The sequence below is a fragment of the Drosophila willistoni genome, assembly GCF_018902025.1.
Source record: "Drosophila willistoni isolate 14030-0811.24 chromosome 2L unlocalized genomic scaffold, UCI_dwil_1.1 Seg168, whole genome shotgun sequence".
Taxonomy (NCBI): domain Eukaryota; kingdom Metazoa; phylum Arthropoda; class Insecta; order Diptera; family Drosophilidae; genus Drosophila; species Drosophila willistoni.
In genome coordinates, this window is record NW_025814047.1 from 13,785,758 (window position 1) to 13,812,875 (window position 27,118).

General features: G+C 36.3%; 1 protein-coding gene across 5 annotated transcripts in view; it reads left to right on the plus strand.

Moving 5' to 3' along the window:
* Nucleotides 1-14,686: 14,686 nt before the first annotated feature.
* LOC111518927 (zinc finger protein 626-like) overlaps nucleotides 14,687-27,118 on the plus strand; it is a 146,929-nt gene continuing 134,497 nt past the window's right edge. For 3 of the 5 annotated variants that reach the window (XM_047009914.1, XM_047009915.1, XM_047009913.1), the window contains exon 1: nucleotides 14,866-15,438. In XM_047009914.1, coding sequence (XP_046865870.1) covers nucleotides 15,229-15,438 — 210 coding nt within the window. In that variant the 5' untranslated portion in view covers nucleotides 14,866-15,228. Of the gene's footprint in view, nucleotides 15,439-27,118 lie in introns of all 5 variants that reach the window. The other 2 variants (XM_047009912.1, XM_023177139.2) reach the window with 2 other exon arrangements.

The following is a 27,118-nucleotide window of genomic DNA, read 5'->3' on the forward strand; positions in this document are numbered from 1 at the left end:
TGATTCCTTCTTTCCTTTACTGGGGAGACATGTTTGGATAGATGAATTCAACGATAAATTTTAAACAGACATTATAAATTTATATTACTTATCTAAGAGAAAAAAATTTTGATTATTAAACATATTTATCAAAAAAAAAAAAAAAAAGTTATCAAAAAAAATAAAAGAAAATTGATTGCTCTTACAAATAGACAGAAAAAAAAATCATCAAAATTTATTAACAAAACAAAACGTCGGCAAGAAGTGCCGCTATTTCAGCAAAAGTATCTCAAAATAAAAACAAGAATTAGCGCTAGCAACAGCTGTAGACTAGGCGCACAGACAATTTAGCAATGTGGCTAAGCCAAGAAAGAACATACGAAAACCAGAGGGCCGGGGCTAACTTCGACCGCGTCAAAGTTTGTATACCCTTGCAACTTTTTTGGTAACTTTTTTCTTACCTATAGCCATCAAAGTGGAAAAACGGTTAAGCTAAAAAGGCTAATGTTTCCGAAAGAACGGCCTACATAGGAAATAACGAAGATATTGATCAAAGTCACTGTTTTCCACCGATTGTTCCTATGGGAGCTATATGATATAGTTACCCGATCCTTATCAAATTTGGCACAGTCATTAACAGATATATTAAACGAACAAATATTTAATTTGAAAGCAATCGCGTCAAAAGTAACGAAGTTATTGACAAAAGTCACTGTTTTCGAAAGATCGTTCCTATGGGAGCTATATGATATAGTCACCCGATCTTGATCAAATGCGTAGTCGTTTATATGTGAAATTAACTCACCAATATTAAATTTCACGACAATAGCTCAGAAAATAACGAAGTTATTAAGAAAAGTCACTGTTCGTGACTTTGCCATTTGTATGGGAGCTATATGATATAGTGATCCGATCCGGCTGAATCCGAGATATACAACGCCTGCAGTATATACAAGCCTACATGCGAAATTTCAGCTCTGTAGCTTTAACGGTCTAGGAGGAGTTTGCGTTGATCCAGACGGACGGACGGACGGACGGACATGGCTATTTCAACTCGTCTAGTCGTGCTGATCAAGAATATATATACTTTATATGGTCGGAGATGCTTCCTTCTATGCGTTGCACACTTTTGACCAAAATTAATATACCCTTTTTGCAAGGGTATAAAAACGATTTGCCCACGCATAATAACGGCAAATATCTCTATGCTTGTTGTTGGGGGTTTTTATACCCTTGCAAAATGAGTATATTAATTTTGGTCAGAAGTGTGCAACGCATAGAAGGAAGCATTTCCGACCATATAAAGTATATATATTCTTGATCAGCATGACGAGACGAGTTCATATAGCCATGTCCGTCCGTCCGTCCGTCCGTCTGGATCAACGCAAACTCCTCCTAGACCGTAAGAGCTACAGAGCTGAAATTTTGCATGTAAGCTTGTATATACTGCAGGCGTTGTATATCTCGGATTCAGCTGGATCGGACCACTATATCATATAGCTCCCATACAAATGACAAAGTCACGAACAGTGACTTTTCTTAATAATTTCGTTATTTTCTGAGCTGCCAAATTTGATCAAGATCGGGTTACTGTATCATATAGCTCCCATAGGAACGATCTTTCGAAAACAGTGACTTTTAACTTCGTTACTTTTGACGCGATTGCTTTCAAATTAAACATTTGTTAGTTTAATATATCTGTTAATGACTGTGCCAAATTTGATAAGGATCGGGTAACTATATCATATAGATCCCATTGGAACGATTGGTGGAAAACAGGGAATTTGATCAATATCTTAGTTTTTTCCTATGCTACGATTGTAGGCCGTTCTTTCGGAAACATTAGCCTTTTTAGCTTAAACGTTTTTCCACTTTTGATGGCTATAGGTAAGGAAAGAGTTACCAAAAATGTTGCAAGGGTATACAAACTTTGACGCGGTCGAAGTTAGCCCCATCCCTCTGGTTTTTGTATGTTTTTTTCTGCTGACTTTGCCGATTGCCTTTACCTTTCATATTTCCAAATTTAATTATTTTTACTTATATTTAATCATAAGAGTACTTGGCCATTCGACCCAAAAAAAACACTAACAAAAAAAATTACTTTATAGTTTTTTTCTATACCTAGCTCGATCAGCTGATAGTTATTTTTTTCGTATATATGTATGTTGGTATGCGCCTTTTTGGGGTGATTATCCGTTTAGTGCTTTCGGGAATGTGAAAAATGGTACGGTGGCCGCCGGTGCAAGTATTTATATTGTTTTCGTTATGCTAATAAAAAAAATTAAATGTTTGCTAAATTCTATGCGCATAATAAAACACACAGTCACAGACTATCTCTCTTCGAGTGCGGACGTCGTTGCCTTCTTATCGCCAGTGCATTTTTTTCCATTCTTCTTTAATACTCTATTCTTAATCTTTCACGTGTATATCCAAAACACAGTGTAATACGGTTTAACTTTTCAAACCATGGCCCCTGGCCCCCCCAATCTTGGGGATAACCGCTTTGCAAGTCTTAGCGCAATCCCCAAAGCCAAAAAAAAAAGACAATTCCAAAAGTTTCCAGAAGAATTCCCTCACTTACCGGAATCAACCCAACAAAATCCCCGATTTATTATCATAACATCTAAACTGACAAGCCGATATCGGAGTTTTCATGTTTCGCAGTACATCGAGCTCTAAATGTCATAAGTAAAGAAGTCATTTCTACATTCTCCCTTCGCGACGGCAACCTGTTAATGCTAGTAAAGTCAAAGCAAATCGCCGAGAAATTCATTAAAGTTACCAATTTGCCTGGCATCTGCGATGTCGAATGCAAACTCCACAATTCTCTAAACTTTGTGAAAGGTACTATTTACGCTCCCTATCTCATAAACGTACACTCTGTTTTCAAATTCTGGCGTAATTTTGATCACTTTTGATCTTTACAGCCTACGAAGCAAACTGGAAATCTCATGGCACACCGTCAAGGTAAGGGAATACATTCCCAACCCGATTAGGTGCAAGACATGTCAGTTATTGTGTCACACAGCTAAAAATTGCAATGACCCAACCATTTGCGCTACGTGTAATCTTGTCCCCCATCTCCCAGAACTGTGCACTTGTACATTCTGTGCTAACTGTAACGGTGACCACCCCGCGTCCTCCCCTTCATGCCCAAAATACCAGCAACAAAAAGAACTACTCAAAATAAAGACTACGAAAAAATGCAGTATGCGAGAAACATGCATTATTCTAAAACAACAACAACCAAACATTGCAGTAAATTCTTTTACTTCGTATGCTGCTGTCATATCAAACAGCCCCCCTACCCTATAGCCTCCAAACCAACAACTTTAGTTTGCGATAAGCAAGCCTCAACAAAATATGCTGAACCACAAAACTCTTCACAAATCCCAACACCTTACAAAAACACTAAAATCTCTCTTACAAACGACGCAAAAAAATCTTGTGCTCTTGGATTAGCAGCACAAGAAAATCTCAAACCTAATCACAAAAACCACCTATCTATTTCAAACGAATCTATCAAATCTTGCTCCTCCCCCACTACTCTATTCCTTCAAGTGAACCCAAATCACAAGACTCTGTTACATCAATGGAGGATTCCGACTCATAGTCAGGATCGAGCCCATTGATATATCAATTTCTTGTACACGAACAACATTGCTCTATTATATTACGATGTCCATTAAAATTTTACAATGGAACATAAACGGTATCCACAATACCTATAATGAACTTATGCTAATGATAAAAGACCACTCACATGATGTTTTATGTTTACAAGAAACACATTTACCACACAACTTTAAAAATTTTAATTATCCCAAGGCATACACTGCCTACCTCCACAACTTACCACAAAACACATCGGCCAAACAAGGTATTGGAGTGCTCATCAAACGGCACATCCCCCACACGTACAACCAAACCAATTCAAATATTCTCTGCTCCTCCCTACAGCTTAATCTTGATAGTAATATCAACATTATCAATACATATATCCCACCATGTCAAGGCTTTGAAACTAGCAACATTTCGGATATAATAGACCAACTGAACTGCGCTTCAATAATTTTGGGGGACTTTAATTCATGGAGCCTCCTTTGGGGATCTCCGAAAATTAACGCCAGAGGTAACAAAATTGAACGTGCAATCTCTCGAAAAAATGTTGTTATTCTTAACGACGGGTCTGCCACGCATCTATCAACCCACAATTCGTTCACCCATGTTGATATCTCAATGATATCAGCACAAATTGCCCACAGGTGTACCTGGTCCATCATGGATAACCTCCATGGCAGCGATCACTTTCCAATAACCATCGAAATCTCCGTACATTTCAGCCCCGACATGACCCCACCGCTACCAAAGTACAAAACCGATCTAGCAAATTGGCATCTTTTCGAAAACAAATGCACCAAGTTGGCCGAAAACTGGGCTAATGGTTGTCTCAATCATCAAGTAGCACGATTGACCAAAGGCATAAGAGATGCTGCTAACTTCCGCATTCTACAAACAAAACGCCTCCCACATAAAGCCACAGTTCCCTGGTAGAACAACTCTCTTCAACACCTAAGAGATGAAAAGCAACGTCTTTTTCACCTATATAAATCTCGCATATCAAACACATTTCTTATTAAATATAAAAAAGCCAATGCAACTTTCAAGAAGGCTGTACTCTCGGCCAAACGTCACTGTCTCGACAATTTTACATCTCAAATTTCCCCAATATCTACTACTAAGAAAGTTTGGTCCGACATTAAATATTATTAAACTCACCTCAGGTCTATTAACCTGTCCCCACCGTATTGCAGATGAGTTTGGCGAAGTCTGGTCCAAGTATTCTATGGATTGTAATTTTTCAGCCGAATATATACACCAAAAACAGCAATATCAGTCAAGCAGTACCAACAGTACCACTATCCAACTGCTCTATCTCCTTCTGCCCAACGCTTAGAAGCAAAGTTGACACTAATCGAATACGATGCTGCCGTGGCAAACGCCAGAGGTAAAAGCCCAGGTGCCGATAGGGCATCTTACCCTATGTTAAAGGATATCCCCTATTCTCTAAAAACAATAATCCTTGATATCTTTAACAACATGCTCGACTCTGGAATATACCCACACACATGGAGATCTGCCATAGTAATTCCTATAGTAAAGCCAAACAAAACCCCACACGAAATATGCAGCTTCCGTCCGATTTCTCTTCTATCTTGCCTAGGTAAAACAATTGAAAAAATAATTGAGCGCCGACTGATGTGGTTTATCACGCGCCATGATTTAATCTCGCATACCCAGGTAGCCTTCAAAAGGAAACACAGTACAATGGACGCATTACTGCGCATTCAACATTTCGTGTCAAACGCCCTTTCTACCAAAAACCATGTCTCCATTCTGGCGACAGATTTCGAAAGAGCTTTTGATCGCGTGGGGCTACATGCTGTGCTTTGCCGTCTCGAACATTGGGGCAATGGATCAAGGCTTTATAACCTTATAAAGGCCTTTATGAGCAACCGCACATTCAGGGTTCGAGTTAACAATGTTACTTCTAACTCCTACAATTTACACAATGGTATCCCACAAGGTTCCCCACTATCCGTAGTTCTATTCATGATTCACCTCACTTGCTATAGATAAATGTCAACTACTACATATTTGCCGTAAGCACTAATGTTACCTCACTGACATAGTATTTAAGAACAAACGCATCAAATCTGTAGATCACTTGAAAATCCTTGGCATAATCTTCGACTCTAAACTTATCTTTAGAGTCACCACTGTAACATTTTAAGAAAACAGCTTGAAGCACGCTTAAACATTATAAAATTCTTATCCTCGAAATTTACTAGCATACACATCAATACACTTACTAACATTACCCGTGCCCTAAGGCTCTCCAAAATCGAATACGGCCTTCCTATTTTCGGATGGTGCGCAAAGTCTCACACCAAAAAATTACATTCACGATATCACGGTGCCGCACGACGGGCCATAAATGCATTTCCCAGCTCCCCCATAGCCTGTATATTGGGGGAATCTAAGCTACCCAACATTTCGGATCACATCGAGGAAACGACCATGCAGCTAATCCCAAAGTTATACAGCACAGAAAACAACCTGCTACATAAAGACTTTTCTGCGATTTTCAAACAAAAAAAAATGGAAACACAACTGTTTGTCAACTCTCAGGCGCTGCGCCAAATACAGCATACAGCTTGGCTTGCCTTCACCTAAGTCTTATCGGCCCATCAAACCACCGGCATATTGGTCCTGCAATAAACCCACAGTCAACATTAGCCTACATAACTGTACAAAAAGCAAAACCGGCAGTCCGGAATTCCTGTCTCGATTTTTATGCGAAAAAGACAAACTTGGGGATAAAGCTTGGCTTTACACAGACGGGTCCAAAGCAACTGAAGCAACCTCCTTCGCCGTCGTCGACAGCGATAACACTATCATCGCCGGGGGACTCCTCCCGACATACAACTCCATCTTTACCGCTGAAGCGCAGGCCGTATTAAAAGCCTGTCATTATGTTGCCACAAAGAAAGGGCCATTCATAATATGCACCGACAGCCGCTCTACAATATCGGCCATACGGAACTAGGAACATCGTGATTCTACAATCCAAGAAATACGCAGACTAGCCATTATGCAACAAAAAAGATAACCATCTTCTGGACCCCCAGCCACACGGGGATTCCTGGCAATGAATCCGCTGACAAAGCAGCGGGCGAAATGAGACTCGTTGTTACTCCCCTTTTTACTCCAATTAACACCAAGGACTTAAGGAACCATATCCGGCGACACCTCGATGAAAAAAAGCAGTCTTGTGGAGCCTTTTTAATCACAGATACCAAAAGATCAAACCAAGATGCTCAAAAATCATTTTCCCTGCCAACCTCCATCGTCGAGCTTGCGGAACCTGTATCCGCCTGCGCACCGGGCACACAGAATGCACTCACGAATTTTGCATGTAGGCTTGTATATACTGCAGGCGTTGTATATCTCGGATTCAGCCGGATCGGATCACTATATCATATAGCTCCCATACAAATGACAAAGTCACGAACAGTGACTTTTCTTAATAACTTCGTTATTTTCTGAGCTATTGTCGTGAAATTTAATATTGGTGAGTTAATTACACATATAACTATACACTATAACATATAACGACTGTGCCAAATTTGATCAAGATCGGGTGACTATATCATATAGCTCCCATAGGAACGATCTTTCGAAAACAGTGACTTTTAACTTCGTTACTTTTGACGCGATTGCTTTCAAATTAAACATTTGTTAGTTTAATATATCTGTTAATGACTGTGCCAAATTTGATAAGGATCGGGTAACTATATCATATAGATCCCATAGGAACGATTGGTGGAAAACAGTGACTTTGATCAATATCTTCGTTATTTCCTATGCTAAGATTGTAGGCCGATCTTTCGGAAACATTAGCCTTTTAAGCTTAAACGTTTTTCTACTTTGATGGCTTTAGGTAAGGAAAGAGTTACCAAAAATGTTGCAAGGGTATACAAACATTGACGCGGTCGAAGTTAGCCCCGGCTCTCTGGTTTTTACTACATTATCTGGCAATGTTAACAATTAACAAGCTCTAACTTGTATTGAAACATCATACAATAAGTATTATTATTTTAAAATAAAATAATAATCTACCCTGAAAACTGTAGATAATAGAAAACGATTTCGAAAAATTGACTTTGATATCTGGGTAAGTAACACGCTCTTTTATCGTATGTTTATGTATATAAGAGGTATATACATAATACTGTTTTTCGATATTGATCAAATTAGGCACAATTATTAATGGCATATTAAACTGACAAATAAAATGTTTTATGACCATCTCGTCAAAAAATTTCGCACACTCATTAATCAGTATACCAAACTAAAAAGTATAAAATTTTATGACAATACCCTATAAAACAAGCCCAGGACATGGCTATATTAACTCTTGCTCTTACTGTCTTGCCGTGTTGAACAAGAATATACATACATACATACAGGGCCGGCGGCAGCCTATGGTAACGGGTGTTTTTTTAAGCGTTTGGTTTTTAAAATTGAAATGAAACACACAAAATTTGAATATTATTGTTAAATTTTTATTTGAGATGATAAAACAATCTCTGCCAATTATTTTTTAAAAATGACTTCATGTAAATGTTGGCCGCGACTGCGTTTCAAGTGATCAACACGGAAGGTCCAATTTTGCACCACTTTTTCCAGCATGTCTAAGGGAATTTCGCCAATAACACGACTGATATTGTCTTTCAATGCACCAATTGACGCTGGTTTTTCCTGGTAAACCAATGACTTTACATCTCCCCACAAAAAATAATCCAGTGGTGTAAGGTCACATGACCGCGGTGGCCAACTGACGGGTCCAAAACGAGAGATTAATTGTTCACCGAACTCATCTTTCAATAGGTCCATTGTCTCACGTGCTGTGTGGCATGTTTAATTTTGAATATAAATTTCAATGATTTGTAAACGTTGTTCGGGCGTAAGTCTTTCCATGATGAAATGGCAAACTAAACTGAGCATTTTTCACTTTCACAGCTGTCATGAACATCATTCGGTATGTCACTGTTGCCAACGTGAAAAACCAAAAGCGTAAAAAAACACGCGTTAGTATGGGTAGTACTGCCCACTCGGAAATTCTCTATAAATCACGTATTTTATGGTAATATGTTTATTGAAGTTCTCACGGTAAAGCATCTTCAAACTTAATCAAAAGTTGCTTAGAATCGTTCTTTACAAACTGACAAAAGACCGGAAGTGGAGTGAATAGAATTGTTCCGTTGCAGCCACAAATTTTATCAGATATATTATTTAAAAAAAGCGCGCTCTTGGCTCGCTTGCGAAGTGATAAAGCGCGCCTTAATCGATACATAATCGATACCGAATCGATACACACAATACGTGTCAATGTATGAGTGTATTAGCATCGCGAGTCGCGCACGTGCAGACGATTCTTGTACAATACCAAAGTGATTTTTTTGTAGGAGTGATTTGGAGCTTAATAGAAGATCGTGGACCGGTTTCTCATTCGGAATATAAAGCTGAACAGTGAAAGTGCTTGTCGGCAAGAGGAGGAGAGTGCGACAACTTCTACCAGTAAGCCTATCGTGCAATCGACGTGTGACCGTATATCTGGTAAAAAGCGGTTGGAAGGAAATAACGAATCTACTTTTTTATTGGTGATTTGGGAAAAAATATTGTTAATTTTGTCGTTGAACGAATGCTATATTTTTCGAATTTCATACGATATCACAGCACAGCAGAGGGTCTATCCAAAAGCCCCGTTTGATTATACGTGAATTTTTTGCCTAATTCTTTATTCTGCTGTCTGCTGAGTAACAATTCGTAAATATTTCTTTTTAGAAGCGGATTCTACACTCACGGCATTACCAGCTGATTTTCCACGTTGGAAAAAAGAAAATCCTTGGTTAGACCATAATAAAAAAAATTGGGCGATTTGTACAAACTGCACTGAAGCCTGTAATAAAAACTTGGTACTAGACCTCGACTCACATGAACCTAAATCTAAAGAAACGTGGGTTCAGACTGGATTCTCTCATTGGAAACATGCAGCCGATCGACTTAGAAAACATTCTACGAGTAATTTGCATTTTAAGTGCACTGAATCTTTAAAAAATCAAAAATCACTAAACGTTGTTCAGCAACTTTCCACCGCTACGTATAAACAAACGATGGACCATCGTACAGCGTTAAAGAAGATTTTTAGCACGTTGAAGTTGTTGGATAGGCAAGGCTTAGCGATTCGAGGGGCTGCAAATGACGAGGATTAAAATTTTATGACAATTCTACGAACACGGGCCGAAGATGTGTCACAGTTGGAATCGTGGCTGAAAAAAACACAAGACAAGTGGTTGCATCATGCGGTACAAAATGAAATTTTAGAAATCATGGCGAACAAAATCATAAACGACAACTTGGAAGAAATCAGAAAATCCGAATTCTATTCTATACTTTTAGACGAAACAGCCGACGTATCAAGAATGGAGCATATATCTATCTATTTCAGAAATGCCTCTCCAGAGCTTCTGTCTACGGAATATTTTATATTTTAAAAGAGACGACAGCCGAGACATTATTTAAAATAGTAAAAGATGTCCTCGTACGTTTTCAGCTCCAATTTTGGCATAATTCGGTTTTTTGCTCTAAAAATTAAAAATGTAAGTATGCCATAATTTAGAGAATCGAAAGATAACTCTATGCGAGAAAAAAAAAATTTCAACAAATTTTAAACAATCAAAGTTATTGGCAAAAAACAAAAAAAGTGATGGGAAAATAATCTACATACACCGAAATACCTCCTCTTTATAACGTTAAAAAACAATGATTTTTTGTATTTTTGACAAATTGCGTCTTTGTAGGTCTTCCTTATTGCTCAGAATTTTATAAACAGAATCTAATCTAGAAAAAAATCGGGTAACTTAATGCCCGTTTCAGAGTATCCTTGAAAAAGTCCTTCAAAAAACAAAACTAGTAGGCAGAAAAGGACGAAACACATCGCAAAATGTTCCTTAAGGAATAGAGAACTATGTTGTATTCCAAAAAGACCCATCAGCTGATCGCAACTAAAATTATAGCGCTGCGAAGTAGAACTTTGCGAAATCCATGTGTGTATGTAAAATGCACCTTTATACTTTTCAACAGCATTTGCGCCTTCTGACGCCATTTGAAGTAATGTGATGGGTCTTTGACGAACTAAATTATTGGCACAGCAAATTTTTTGAACTATGTATATAGCAACCTTTCATGACTTTTTAAAAGTACAATTAATAAAACAAAAAATTAACCAAATAGAAGAGAGTGTTTATTAAATGAATTCAAAAATTTTGTTCCATTATCTTAAATGTAGGTTTAACTAAAATTAAATAACTAAAACAACTCGTTAATGTATGTACATACATATGTATTCTACTTCAGCACCAATAGTCAAGTCGACATCTGGGCAGGAACCTGTAAAATTAAGCAAAATTCGACTGGAAAAAGCCAAGTTTTAACTACATATGTATGTAATCCATAAGAGTTAGCCGATGTCGATGCTTCAGTGCCCGTGCCCTTGTAAGAGTGAGCGAGATACTCTATGGTGGCTATGCAGCATGTAAAAAAAAATTGTATATATTGTATGTACATACATATGTACATTTGTTATTAAAAATTTAAAACAGTTGCTTCACATGGTGCATGGTATACCGTAGTCGGCGAGACGACTTATGTACATATGTATGTATGTATGTACATATACATATGTATATTTAATTTTAAAATTAACAAAAAGTTTTAGGTCTAGATTTGAAAAAAAGGCAGGCAGAGAAATGGACAGTTTTATTGTACTTTTTAAAAATACTGTTTCCATTATTAAAAAGTTTAGTAAAACCGATAAGTTAAGTATTGTCTCCGTAGCCTGCCTGTCGTTTTAAGTTAATAGTTGTCAGTCAATGTGCATTGTGCGGTATGATATCAAGTTAAGTTGCTAAACCTGAAACTCAATAGCAGGTTCAAGCGGAAGCTGCGTTGATTAAGAGCACCCAATCAATGGACGACACACGACCAACAGCCGATCACACCAACTGTTTAAAACTGCCTGTAAAAACGCAGGTGCAGATACCGACAGAAGGAATCATACATATGTATGTATGTATGTATGTATGTATGTACATGTTCTGTGTACGTATGTATGCATACACATATACATATGTATTTGCATGTATATATACACATGTAGATACATACATATGTATATATATTGTAGAGTTTTGTACTTAAAATACATACATATGTACATATGTATGTGTGAATGCATGCACGCTAGTGTATGGGATGGTGCATTCTGTTAATAAACTCTTTACTCACTAATTTTTGTAATTGTAAATACAAAGCGAATAACAGTACATTCAATGTACATGCAGTACATACATATAGTACCTATCTTTTAGAGTTAGTCGGGTTAGAGTTAATAAGGGCAAGTCGGTGACAGACTTTTGACAGACAGCCTAATTATGCGAAAGATTTTCCGAATGATTTCACGCCATAGCTATGCATAGGTACGATTTTAGATGAGCTTTAAATCAACCCCAGATATAGTCGATTATTGTGGAAAAGCACCATAATTTTTCTGGTAACATGATAAACCATAGCCCTGGTATGTACATACATACATATTTACATATTTGGATGGTGTTGTCGAAATAAATTTATTTAAATTTTTAAATTAAAATCGTTTTACAAGCAGAAATTAGCCAACGGTGTCTGAGCGATGTTAATAGGCCATAAACAAAACACGGCTTCCGAATTAAATTCAACTTGAAATTTTGTTTTGATGTCGATTGGAAAAGAACGAAACCAAATATGTACATATGCATCAAGAAAAACACGAAAAACAATCACAAAATATGCAATGTTGTTCTTGTTGATTACTTTATGTTTTTTCTGTGTGTGTATTATTTACATACATACATACATATGTATGTATGTACATACATACATACATACATATTACCGCAGCAATTCTTATAAAAACCAAAACATATGAATAAAAACTTTACAAGAATTAACTAATAATATTAAGTATTTCTTTATTTTAATAGTATGCAGTATGTATGTACATATGTATGTATGTATGTACGATAGGGACTGTTAAAAATAATTTTTGTTCCTTCATTTTCCGATTGAGATTATTAAATTAATACAAAGTTTTCTGAAAAACAGATCATTTGCAGTGTACATAGGCAACTCTCACTCAAGTGTAATTGAAACAACTGCAGGCTGCCCACAAGGTTCCTGTCTTTCCCCAATATTATACAATATGTACATATGTATTATACATACTTCAGATTTCCCTCCTCTGAGTGGCTGTACTTCTTCTATTTTCGCGGATGATACTGCAATTCTTTGCTCTGGGTCAATTGCTACAGACATCACGGAGTCACATTAAGTAGCTTTCAACTCTCTTGTTCGTTACTTCACAAATTGGAAAATCATGGTCAATGCCGAAAAAACGCAAGCAGGCTTTTTCTCAAGAAAATGGAAAAATATATTTATTCCCCCAGACTGTATTAAGCTCAATCGGGTCGACGTCAAATGGGAAAACAATGTTAGATATCTGGGCGTTATATTAGACAAAAAACTAACTTTTTCAGATCACGTCCAACATATAATTAGAAAAATTAATGTATTGATTAAAGTTCTATATCCGTTTATTAACAGAAATTCACGGCTTAGCTTAGCTAATAAGATGTCCTTATTTAGGTAAATTTTTCAGTCCACAATTTTCTATGGCGCTCCTGTTTGGGTCGATATTGCTAAGACTCATATTTATAAAATTCAAGTGCTGCAAAACAAAATATTAAAAATGATATTAAATCTTCCCTGGCGTTTCTCTACTTTGGAGTTGCACAGTATCGCCAAAATAGAACTAGTCGTAGAAAGACTGACAAAGACAAAGTTGCACACTAACTTTGTATCCAGATGTACTTATTCAACTTATCCTCATATCCAAAATATTTAATGAGTTAATGTTAATTTGTAAGTCCCTAGTTTTTAAGTTAAAAGTTTATAGGGTTTTTGTAAAAATTTTTCCCTTTAATTATTATATTGTATATAAGTAAATTTCTCTATTTTTCCATCATATTTAAGTAGAAAAGGTTACTGTGTGTCCTGTACTTTTAATTTTTTTATGTACATACATAAGTCTCACTCACTTGTGCAACCATAATTCTTTAAATAAAGTGACCCTTGTACAGTGTAATTTTTGTTTTTAGTGTATAACCCATAATGAGTCCAAAATAAGAAATTGGCAAGTAGTTTTATAAACTGTACTCAGTAATTAATATATTAAATTAAAGTTGTCTAAAAAAATAAAATTAAATTAAACAGGCACATGTTGTAACGCTCAGTGTTACAACGTCTTAGGGCGATATTTTTATAGATATAGTTTTAAAAGTGACATGGCATACACTCAAAAAAAAAAAAAATTAATAAAAAAACAAAAAAAAAATAACATTAAGTTTGCAATTGTTTTTTTAATAACAAGCAACAAACAAAGTAAAAAAAATTACTCTGGTACAATAATTGCAAAATTCAATATGCACTTTCTTCGTCACCTCACAATTCAAATGTCACCATAAGGACACTTTTTAAAGTTTAAAAAAACCAAAGGTTTTTCCATACATAAAAACTTCTACATATGTATACCAAGGTACATACAACAAATATTAAATTTGCACCAAGCAGACACAATGTTGAAACGAAAATGTTAACTAGCAACGTTTCATTCTTTATTCTCGTATGAGCTCAAGTACAAAAAAACTCAAAATTGAAAGAAGGTGGAGCTATGTAAGTTATTCACTCAAGACGGTAACAGAGATAGAGATATAATTGACTAAAAGTAAATTCGTTTGTTGCATTTCACTCACAAAAAAAACAAGAAAGAAAAAAAAAACAATGACGTTTTGAGTGAGGCCGTAGTTATGAATGGGATGTACTAGTAGCCAAAAACCGGATGGGTTCACCTGTGTAGTTGTGAGGAAATTCTTACAGTGTGATCCTGTTTGAAATAAGTTTGGGAGATGTGCGGTTGCACTACTAAAATATTTATAAAGTTTGACAAAATTAATACTTTATTTTTTTCATATTTTTCAAAGTTTTAAATTATTGTGTAACAGAAGAAGTACATAGGGTCCATGTCTTACTAAAGTTAAGCTATTAAAGCTAAATATTTAAAATGCAATAGCCAACTGCTGCTACATACATGTATGTATTCATGTACCTCCAAACAAATGTATACAAACACACGTGCTTCAGTTAACCAAACCTATGCAGCGCGAGTGCCAATGACAGGTGCTCAGCAGCACTGAGTGTAAGATACTGAGTTTGAGACAAGTTTACCTGAGATCAATTGATGGCTATGACGTTGTGCAATTCTGATCTTGTTTTGGTTACGTAGTAGAGCATTGAGTCAAATGAGCCCAGCTCTCAATTTCGTTGACTGCTTGCTAGTTTTTTCATAAGACAACGTTTTACTTTTATGTATTGGTGCTTCAGGTGTTTGCAGTTTTGCTCTCAGAAGGTCATGGCTACTACAGCAGTCCTGATCATGCAGTATTTCTCGAGCATTGAATGAAATGGGTACGCGAAGTTCTTGTTGAAAAATGAGTGCAGTGTTACACAAATTAAATACACATAGTGTACATGTGCATTATATTAAAACGTTGTAAAATGGAATCTTGTGTTCTAATTCCAAAGGAATTCGCTTTAGCAGAGACATTAACAAATGACAGCCGGCAGAAAATATCTGTATGGGCAACAACTTCAATTAAAAAAGGATCACTGTTTTATCCATTTCAAGGAACAATCCGTATCGACAAAATAGAAAACTTGCATTGTTGTCAGAGGAACGATGTAAGTATATACATATAGATTTTAAATGAAACAGAGCAAATAAAACGAATACTTTGCATCTTTTAGTACAGTAGTCTTTTAATCAACTTACATATATGTACCTATGTACTTTTTTATATTTCAGCTAAAAATTCCATGAGAACATTCCCAAGCTCTCACAATTAATTTTAAGAAAAAATCAAGTGGTGATATAATAGTCATCCAGCCAAATTGTACAATTTGACATTATGTTTTGCCTTCTCCACGCTTGGTTGCCGCAAAATTATAATGTATGCACATAATGTATGTCTTCGTATAAGACGCGCTTTGAATTGCTGAAGCATTGAAGAAGTCTGTGGGAACTTCTTCGCCAGTTGTAGTCTTAAAATTTAAAGATAAATAACGTCATGGGAGAGTGATCACCCTTAGCGAACAGTAATTTAGCATTAGGTCGTAATATCTCAAGATCTTCCATTTGTCTGCGAAAGAAACCCCAATAAATAAAAATTATAATCCTCAGTGGTTCCGTTTTATTTCCTTTGCTTTCTTTTTCTATGCATATACTCCAATTTTAGATTATATTTAATTGTTCATATAAAGATCCTGCAAAAAACTGCAAATCAATCATATACAAAAATTAAAAATATGTAAAAAACAACTCTTTCAAATTAAACATTTGTTAGTTTAATATATCTGTTAATGACTGTGCCAAATTTGATAAAAAATTTGATCGGGTAACTATATCATACTAGAGACCCGGCGAACTTTGTTCCGCCTTAATAATGACAATAAATAAGCAGATTGTATATTTTTTTTTTTTGGAAAAAATACAAAAAAAAAATGAGATAACTACATTAATCATTCATTATTATTTCAGTATTTAGTACATAGGTTGCTCTTCACTTAAGCACCTTGTGATACACGACATTTTTTGTTTTATTATCAGGCGCAAAAACAAAGAACGCAAATGGTCTTCCGACCCATGAACATGCCACGTATAATTGACCATGGGAAAAACATGAATGTTCCAGATTTAAACCACAAACTTTTAAGGATTGGCCTTGTGATTTGTTGATGGTCTTGGCAAATGCAAGACGTATCGGAAATTGAAGTCTTTTAAATTCAAACGGCATATCGGTTGGGATCATCGGGATCCTCGGAATGAAAACTTCCTCACCTTTGAATTTTCCTATCATTATCGTAGCGTAAATTACATTGTTCATCAATTTACTAACCACCAAACGCGTACCGTTGCACAGTTTTGGTTGGTTTATGTTTCGAAGCATGATTACTACGAAGCCAACCTTTAGGCGCAAATTGTGTGGTGGTAAGCCAAAGAGTCCAAAGAGTTAAAAATTTAATTGGATAGTTGATGGCTTCATCTTCATTTGTGAAGTCAATAGATTTGAATGAATGCATTGTTCCAATGATCTTATTTTGAATTTTGTAGTTCAGGTCATCTACATCTTTATTCTTAGCCGCTAAATTGCTCGCTCACTCAACCATTCATTATTTTTGTAGTTAGAAATAATATTGGGAAATACATTGTTGATAAGTTCGTCTTTTGATGAGACAAAATTACAGAAATTATTTGGAAATGATATTAATCCGCTCGATTCATCGACAGGTACTTGACCATTACCGATAGTCAGCAATTGCTCCGAGTAATCTTCATTAAGCAATGTAACTCTCATGTTTGTTGTAAGCTGCAATTTCTTCACATAGCGCCATAGATTTGACGATTTAAGGCAAGCGTTTATTTCATCTGCAGCCGTAGATCTTGGAATTACTGGCAGTATTTGGAGGAAATCGCCAGACAGTAAAATCATTGCTCCTCCAAAACATCTCCAGTCATTGCGTAAATCTTTTAATGTTCGGTTAAGTGCTTCTAATGCACGTTTATGCGCCATTGTGCATTAGTCCCAGATGATGATTTTCGATGCCGCTAAAACTTTGGCCATTGCTGAGTGTTTTGCAATATTACACGTTGGTTCTTCAATAGTTTGAAGATTTAACGGTAATTTGAATGCTGAATGAGCCGTACGGCATCCTTCTAACAATGTGGCTGCTATTCCAGAAGAAGCAACTGCAACAGCTATGTTGGATCTCGCCCGAAGAGTTGCTAAAAATAATGACATAAGGAATGTCTTGCCAGTTCCACCAGAGGCATCTAGGAAATATAAACCACCATTTTCATCAGCGATTGCCTTCATTAAAGTATCATAAACTTCCTTTTGTTGGTAATTCAACAGGGGTACATTCCTTTGAACTACTAAATCTAATTCCTGGTGATCATATTCACGTTCCCGTTCCAATTCTCGATTAAATGCGTCATTCATTTCACGATTTGGCGCTGGCATTCCTAACCTGATTAATAGATTACCGCACATGAGGTAACACATATCTTCGATCAAGAGTAAAGCACGATTATGTATCTCCTCATTCATTTCAATATCGTGATTTCTGGAACTGTCACGACTTTGATGTAAAATATCTTCTGACATACTATCCTTGTATTTGTGCCACAGGTTACATGGGTTTGATGGAAAACATGTCGAAATTATTATAGCGAATAATGTGCGTATCTGACTTGGAGATGCAAATGGCTTCAGCGATTGTCGTATCCCAATGGGTATCGTTTGCTAATAAGTTCAATTCTTCACATGCAGCACGATATGTTGGGAATATTTCATCATTCTTTGGATGAACTGTATACATACGATCCAAGAGCATCAGTAGAACGCACATCTGGATACCCAGAAACCGCATCACCTTGCTTCCGTCTTTGAAAATTCTTGGATGAAGCATTCCAAGTATAATAACGTGGCATCTCCGAGTAAAGCAAAGTTCGTGCAAACTGATCGCTTTGGCAGATTGCAAAAAAAAATTGGTCAATGTGTTTTGGTGCTGGATGTGTTTTAGCACGTTGCGTAGCATTCGAAGCCGTGAAATATACTCGTTGATCATTCTCCAGATGCACCGCCAAATGCATAACAGTAGGATGACGTTCGTGAATAAATGTGAAATGCGAATATACGCCAAATCGCTTCATTACAGTTCACATAACGACCAACTTGATAGCGTGAAATTCAACTGAATTGCAGTATTCAACGTTGCAATGTGTCTTGAACGTTTTAGAAATAAGGTCGAACTGTGACAACGAAATCCATTCTTTTCACTTTCGTTGTGACAGTTCGACCGTTGTCATCTGGTGATCGACGCCGATACAGCGGATACCCATCGTTGCCAGTGACAGTCTCCGCCGTTAATTTCCGTGGATATCGTTTAGAGCACTTTCCATCGACCATGCAAGGTGATTGGGGATTGATGGCACCACACGGTCCATGAATCATATTAGTAGTAACAACATCATGTAGGTCTGTATCGACTTCATGATCAGGAATCTGGGCACATATGATCATCTATTTGGTCAGGCTGAATTCTTTTCACTAACCAAATAAGAATGTGTGCGTGCGGCAGGCCTCGCTTTTGCCATTCGATTGAATACATCCAGCATCGAGTATATCCAAAGACGCATTGTCAAATTATCTATTTGTTGCACTGCTTCACTTTGCTTCACTTTGCTCTCGTGATTGAGAAGCACGAATTAATGCTCTTCTTCGTTGAATACTAACGCGGCGCTCTTCTCGTATAATTTCTCCTTGTTCATCGGATAATTGACTCGCGATGTTCTGTAGCCTAATTGCATTACGGCTCCGCCAGGAAAGATTAGATCTTCGAGGACGTGGCATAATGATTAGATTGCTAATGGGTTTCGTTTGATAATATTGGTTACTAAACACTGCACAAAACACGATATTCGAATTTCTATTATGTTACTACACAAAACACAATATTTGAATTTTTCCTTTAGTTTTCACATTGTTTATTACAGAGCACTACAATGACATTATAACAACAGTTGACTTTATTTAAATTGACTTTTAGAAAACGTTTGTATAGGGAAAGGAATTGGCTGTTTTAAGGGGTTTTCCGGCAATTATTTATTGTTTTTAAGATGTATTATAATATTCGGGGGCAAACAAATCAATCAATCGATCAATAACCATGAAGATTGGTTCAGCAGATCTCGAGTTTTAGGTGTTTGAACTAACACGACTTTCTTTTATATATATAGATAGCTCCCATAGGAACGATCGGTGGAAAACAGTGACTTTGATCAATATCTTCGTTATTTCCTATGCTAAGATTGTCGGCCGTTCTTTCGCAAATATTAGCCTTTTTAGGTTACCAAAAAAGTTGCAAGGGTATACAAACTTTGACGCAATCGAAGTTAGCCCCGGCCCTCTGGTTCTATTATTTTAATTTATTGGAATTTTAATCTCAATAAGCAATTTCACTTTATTTTGATCTGCAAAATAAAATCCGCATGTTTCTTGTTGTTACAATATTTTAACGATAACGAATACATTTTCGGAAGGATAGTAAAATGGATGCACTTGAATCGCGGATTCATGAAGCATTAGGTTGAAAAAAAGTGACAAGACTCCAAATGGTTTCACACATTTGAGATCTGATTGCAAGTACTGTTGGAAAGAAGGATCATTATAGGAATAACAAATCTTGACGTCATCCGCGAACATGAGCACGCGTGAATGAGCCAAGGCCAAAGTCAAATCAGTTATAAACAATGTAAATAACAGTCGGCCCAGATGACTGCCTTGGGATACACCTGACGCAACTCGAACAGTTTTAGATAAGATACGACTTTAACCAAGCCAATAGTTTCTGGGAGAAGCCCATAATGTTAGGTTTCGCGAGAAGCATAGAATGATCAACCGTATCGAAAGCCTTACTAAAGTCAGTATAAGTAACATCAGTTTGACACTTTTTACGGAAGCCATGGTGTACAAGGGTAGTCAATTCTAAAAGGTTGGTAAGCGACGAACGACCTTTCATGAAGCCATTCTGACAAGGAGAGATAGTGGATCTGGATAGGTGTTGAAGGGAAGACGTAATAATTTTCTCAAACAGCTTAGGTATTGCCGAAAGTTTGGCAATGCCACGGTAGTTAGAAACATCCGATTTGCTACCCTTTTTAAAAAGCGGAATAATAAAAGACTCCTTCAAAATATCAGGAAAGCTACAAGTCTCACTCGATATAAAGAATAACCGAGAAAAAGGCTTACATAGGAATATCGAACACATTTTAAGGATGCAACTAGGTACATTATCAGGCCCGGGTACGAAAGAAGACAGCATAGATGATCATCAGTAATACTAGGAAAAAACATACAATTTAAATGTGGGATTGGGAAAGCATAGGATGTGGGATCCGAAGCAGTAGTAGAATAAGTCGACTGAAAGAATTTAGCAAACAGATCTGCAATATCTGAATCATTATTAGCAGTCTGGTCATTAAATCTGAAGGTGGAAGGTAGTACATTAGAGCGTGGTTTAGAATTAACAAAATTGTAACATCTTTTGGGGTTCTTATAAAATTCAACCTTACAGCGAACGATATAATTATTGTAGCATTAAGTGTTTAAAAGACAAAATTGAGATTTGACTATACAATAATTTGCATAGTCAAGTCGCGAACCAGTTTTTTTTAAATTAATTTACCCTTGAGTTTAAAATATCTCGATTTAATGTTACGGAGATTAGAGAGCCTACGTGTGAACCAGACTGGCGCGCTGGAGACGGTAGAGACATTCACATAAGGAACGCATTTATCAATTAGAGAATTAAGAGCAGAGTAGAAAAACTTCACTGCACAATCTATATCGCAGCACTCAAATAGAAATGACCAATCAAAAGAGAAAATAAGGCTGTTAAGAAGATTGAAATTTGTTTTACGAAAACATCTACGAGGAGAAACTGAGATGTTATTAAATGAATTAGTAACGGAATTGTACATGCAAAATTTCAACTCTGTAGCTCTAACAATCTAGGAGGTGTTTGCGTTGATGCAGACGGACGGACACATAGGCGGACGGAGGGACGGACATGTCTATATGAACTCGTCTCGTCGTGCTGATCCAAAATATATATACTTTGTATAGTCGGAGATGCTTTCTTCTATGCGTTGCACACTTCTGACCAAAATTAATATACCCTTTTTGCAAGGTTATAAAAAACACAAAGCAAAAATATATAAAAATATTTACAAATTTGAATACACAGCACTAAGATACACAGACAAACCAGAAAATTTGTCGTAGTCGCGGCCATTGAGGCCAGCACATTTTAAGTGAATAAGATTATCGCAAAGCCAACAAGATATTGCTCTATACTGATCATCAAAACGATCAGAATGCTTGCAAGTAGGTAGACAACAAGCCATTGAAAAGTCAAAAAAAACACAAGGCAAAAAAAAATATATGATTATATAGAAAAATTTAAATACACAGCACAAAGATGATTATCTATAAGAAATCAATAATTACAAATAAAACAAAGAGACAGCTAGAGCTCACAGCACAAGAAAGAGTGCAAGAACAGTTATAAGCCAAGCTTTGAGAGGCGGCGCTACAAATCTGATTACGCGGGAGAGAAGCTGAACAGAAGCACAAAGAAGAGAGAACAACTTAACACTAACACTGATGGTAGTCCCCGATCATACGGTGAGAGGAGCAACTGCAGACGCAATGACGAGAAACAAAGAAACAAAAACAGAAAAAAAGTAATACATAAGAAAAAAGTCTAAAACACGAAAAATATAATTAATTTGACAAATTCTGCAAATAAAACACAAAGGTGTCAAGCAAAACACACCGGCGAAAGCGTAAACGAACTAAGCATAATTAATAATTGAGATAAAATAAATATTGATCAAAAAATACGGAGCTATCAAAAGCTCGACGGCCACGTCAGAGAGCAGAAGCTTATTGATCTTGAAATTTATCAGTATTAAATATAAATTCGGCATAGCCGAAGTTAATATACCCTTGCAGTCCTTGGTAATAAAATTTTTACAAGTTCAACAAGTTCCTGCAACTCAATTCATCTATGCACAAACAAAACATGTAAATTACTATTACTTTTTACTAAAAGTTTTCTTTTTCTTCCATCATTCTCTAAGTAAAGCACGGCACGCATACACTTACACAATACTATCGTATTAGTAAATTTCATAGGGATACTCCAATTTCTTCACCTATGATATTCAAGAACTATGATATAGTGGTCCGATCCAAAAGATTTTCATACTTCATCTGCCGCAGGTAATAAAAAGCACAGATAGCTTTTATGATGGACAGACGGACATGGCTATATCGACTCAGCTTCTCATGCTGATCAAGAATATATATATTTTATGGGGTCGGAAACATCTCCTTCTGTGCAAACATCTGACCAATTTTATAATACCCTTTGCAAGGATATAAATATGAACACATTATTACCTTTTTTTGTGAATAGATTAGTGATTGTCATGCGTTGTGTCTATATGTGTATGTATAGAACGTTAGCTCTGCTCATTTAGAGCCATGAGTATTCTGCTGAGAGCGCTTTCGGCACCAAATTGTGCGCTATTTTAAGGGGCGAGTTAAACACGTCCGCTCAGATTAATCGTTACTCACAGAATGTGTCTTTATTTGATTTCTATCGTGATTCAAGATTATCTCTCTCTTTGTAAAAGAGCGCTTATCTTTATCTTCAGATCTATGTATTGCAAAATGGATGTTATCATTAGGGATACTTATAATGAACTTACCTTTTACCTTAACTTTTTTTTTGCCACATGCAACTAAGAACACATTATGTACATTAATAAATATATTAGTGATTTTCACGCATACACATACAGTAAGTAAGTGTGTAGAACAGGACACGGCACGGAGCTGTTATGCGTGTAAGCTGAACGGCTGCTGAAGTCCTTACACAAATATCGAAAAATCTATCTATTTTGGAAAAGACCCAAAAAGAGCTTTTCAATGGATTTATTATCAGAAGATATTGGAAGGGTGCGGTATGACCCAACCCAAAATTTGTCGCACAATCTAAAATCCCCTAATTATTACACGTTTTGTCAGATTATATAAAAACCTACCTCTTAATGAAAACAAAAACTATTTGTTCCGTTTAGTCTCAACATATAAATTCCGTTAATTGATCAAACGAAAGATCTAGAGTGAAAACACACAAATTCAAGGCTTTTCAAAAGCTTCTATTGCATTGATGATTCTAGTATTGAATTAATGTTTTTATAGTTTAACTTTAATAAGTTGCTTATTTATTTATTCTTTGATTAATTTCACTCTGCAACACCGGGACCATACTCACATCGATCAAGATTTCACACAAAAGAGGAAGTTAAAGAGCAAGTGTGACCAGTCTATAAAGTAATAAAAATATTGCGTAATGACTGACAGTATTGCGTGATGTTATTATTTGTTGTTTGGTAATTTTTTTTTATTGTCATAAAATTTAATAACTGTCAATTTAAGATACCTTCTTATTAATGACTGTGCCCAATTTGATCAAAATCGGATAGCTTTATTATATAGCCGTCATTTAAACATGCGATGATATAGTATGCTAGATGTGCCGCATTGTTCAAGCCATACATTGTAGCCTGTTCTTTTTAGAAAAAACTTTTTTCTACTTTGACGACTATACGTAGGTAAGGAAAAAATAACATAATGAGAGGATTAGGCGTGAAATAATTTTGTATTTCGCAAATACCAAATTGGTTGCACATTTTGTTAAATTCAAAAATTTGTTTTTCTATTTTTATTTTATTTTTATTTGCGATCTATTCTAAATGGACATTACACAAATATTGCCGAAAGAAATAAAATGGTATTGGAATCACTATTCTGCCTCTGGTCTAAATGTCAGGTCAAGATGGTGACTTCTTTTTAGACTTCTAGTCTAGCAGTTTGAGTGACAGTGCATTATTATAGGTTTCTAGCATGGAGAGGTACCGAATGCCATACCTCCGGATCTTGCACATAACTGACGGGATGTTAAGGTCTCTGTGGATGACTGAGCACGTCAGGAGGCGCTTCAACAATTCTGCGTGTTCTGGAATCGCTGCACAATTTCAATGTTTGAGTTAGACTTCTGCCGAGTAAGCACTGCATTTTTGACAGTTTTAAGTTAAGCAGAGTTCTCTTGGCCTTGATGTGAGCTTTCCAAGGATACGGCATAGATAATTCACCTTATCCACACTCGGGAGAAGCGTCCGATTAGGGTCGACTGGGGGACAGATGCGCCTGCGAGTGGCGATTGTTATATGCTGCGACTTATTCGTGGTGACTGAAACGTTCCATCTGCGCAGCCATGGATCCAAAAGGTTGAGTTGATCCCGAATGAATTCTGATGCCAACGATGGGTCTGGAGGTTTTCTGGCAACGCATCAACATAAATTGTGGAAACCTAGTTAGAAACGATGATGTCATTCTTTTTTTATTTGCCAGTGGAAAGGGAGTTAATTCCTTGAACAACCTTTAATTGCTCTTAGATTTTCTGATTGATAAATCAGAAATGGTTAAAGCGCAATATATCCCTGCTAGCTATAAGTCCTGTTTTGTTACAGATATGAAAGTTCTGGTAGGTGGACGTGTTCAAAAAATCCAGTCTCGTCGAAGTTAAAGACTTGTTTTGGATCATACCCACCCTTAAAAATAAATGCTTTTAACTCTGTCGGGTAGCATTTTGTATCAGTTATATCAGCGCTATGTACTTTGCCTTGCTCTTAAAATATTCAACTTTGTCTCCAAGGTGTTTTTGTTTTTATATTTAGTCAGTCTACCGGAAGCAAAGAGTGAATCAAAGAGTGAATTAAGTGTATCATAAAAAAAACGAACATCAAAGTTTTTCAGCAATGATTTCATTAAGGCTGCAACAGTAACTCTTACGAATGCACCGCATCCGAAGTACCTCATTACAACCAAGTAATGATAATAGAGATGGCTAACCGATTTTTAAACCCTTGCAAAGGGTATTATAAAATATGTCAGATTTTTGTAACGAACAGAAGGAGAAGTTTTGGACTCCATAAAGTATATATATTCTTGATTAGCATGAGAATCCGATGTAGCCATGCCCGTCTGTCCGTTGGTGCGTGTGCGTTTTACTCAGCCATTTTTAAGGCTATCGGGATGGAATTTTTTTTTGGCTTTTTATTTCATGCATGAGATCAAGTATGAAAATCGCCCGGATCGGACTACTGTATCATACAGTTATATAAGAAAAATATAAAGAAATTCGAGTATTCCTATGAAATTCACTAATGTCATAGATTTGGATATAAAACATTAGATCCTAAAATTTCTTCAGATCGGATAGAGTTACAGTCTTTCGGTAAATAATCCTTCGATAAATAACATGGAAGTAACTTAATATAAATAAAAGTTAGAGTCCATATAAATCGGCAATACTCAAAGCCCAGCAGCCTACTACGTCATTGCTCGAAATCAGCAGATCATCAGAGCACATGCATACATACATGTGGATAACGAATAATTTTTTTTTTTTTTTTACATACGCAGCGCTACAAAAACTGTATGTGTATGCGTGATGTATTGATAAATTGGATTAAAGAAAAAGAATTTTGAACATGTAAAGTGCAAAGCTAAAGTTCGCTTCTTTGATATTAAAATTTAGTTTTATCTGGGGTCGAACCTAGAAACATCACAACTGGAGAAATCCAATACAAATATACGATCTAAAGATTTTTGATTAGAATTTAAGATAGGCTCGACTTAAAATAAATATGAAGTAAGTAAGTCGTCTCGTCGACTTGGGTATACCATACACCAGGTGAAACAAATATTTAAAATTTCGAAAACCAAATGTATGTCTATCAAATTGTTTTAACATGCCTCATACCAAATGCTATCTCGCTCACTCTACAAACACACGAACACTCTAGCGCCGCCACCAGCCAACGGGCAATTCTGCCCTTATGGATCGCCTAGCAAAATACGTTCATACAAAGTATGCGCATGTTTCTAGTCCGATTTTAGTAAAATTTGGTAGTTTGATAGAAATAGATAAGATTAATTACTCTGCCAAATTTAATTGCGATTGTCAAAAAATTGCACGAGCCAATCGGTTTTTTTTAAATTATGGAGGCGTAAGTGGGCGTTGCAACACATTAAAATATTTATTCTGCGCGCATACTAAGCCAATATACATACTAAATTTGGTGACTTTAGCTTTGTTAGTTTTCGAGAAAATCAGTTTTGTTTTATTTTCGGGGGCGGAAATGGGCGTGACAAAATTTTTAAATAGTCAATATCTGCGCGTCTATACTGCTAGCTTACATACCAAATTTAATGTCGGTAGCTTACATAGTTTTTAAGAAAATCAGTTTTTTGTAAATTCCGGGGGCGGGGCAAAAATTTGAAACAAACTCGATAAGTGTACATACTACACGAGACTGTATACCAAATTTGGTGGCTCTAGCTCTTATAGTCTCCGAGATCTAGGTGTTCATACGGACGGACGGACGGACGGACGGACAGACGGACATGGCTAGATCGACTCGGTTGTTGATCCTGATCAAGAATATTTATACTTTGTGGGGTCGGAGATGTTTCCTTCTGCCTGTTACATACATTTTGGCGACTTTAATATACCATTTCACCCTATGGGTGTATGGTATAATAACATAGAATGTAGCAACATTGTAGATTCATCCGTTAGTAACTGAGTATAAATTCCAAGGAGAACGAAAAAACCGTAGTTTTTATTTGTTGAATTTATAAAATGAAATGATTCTATTTAC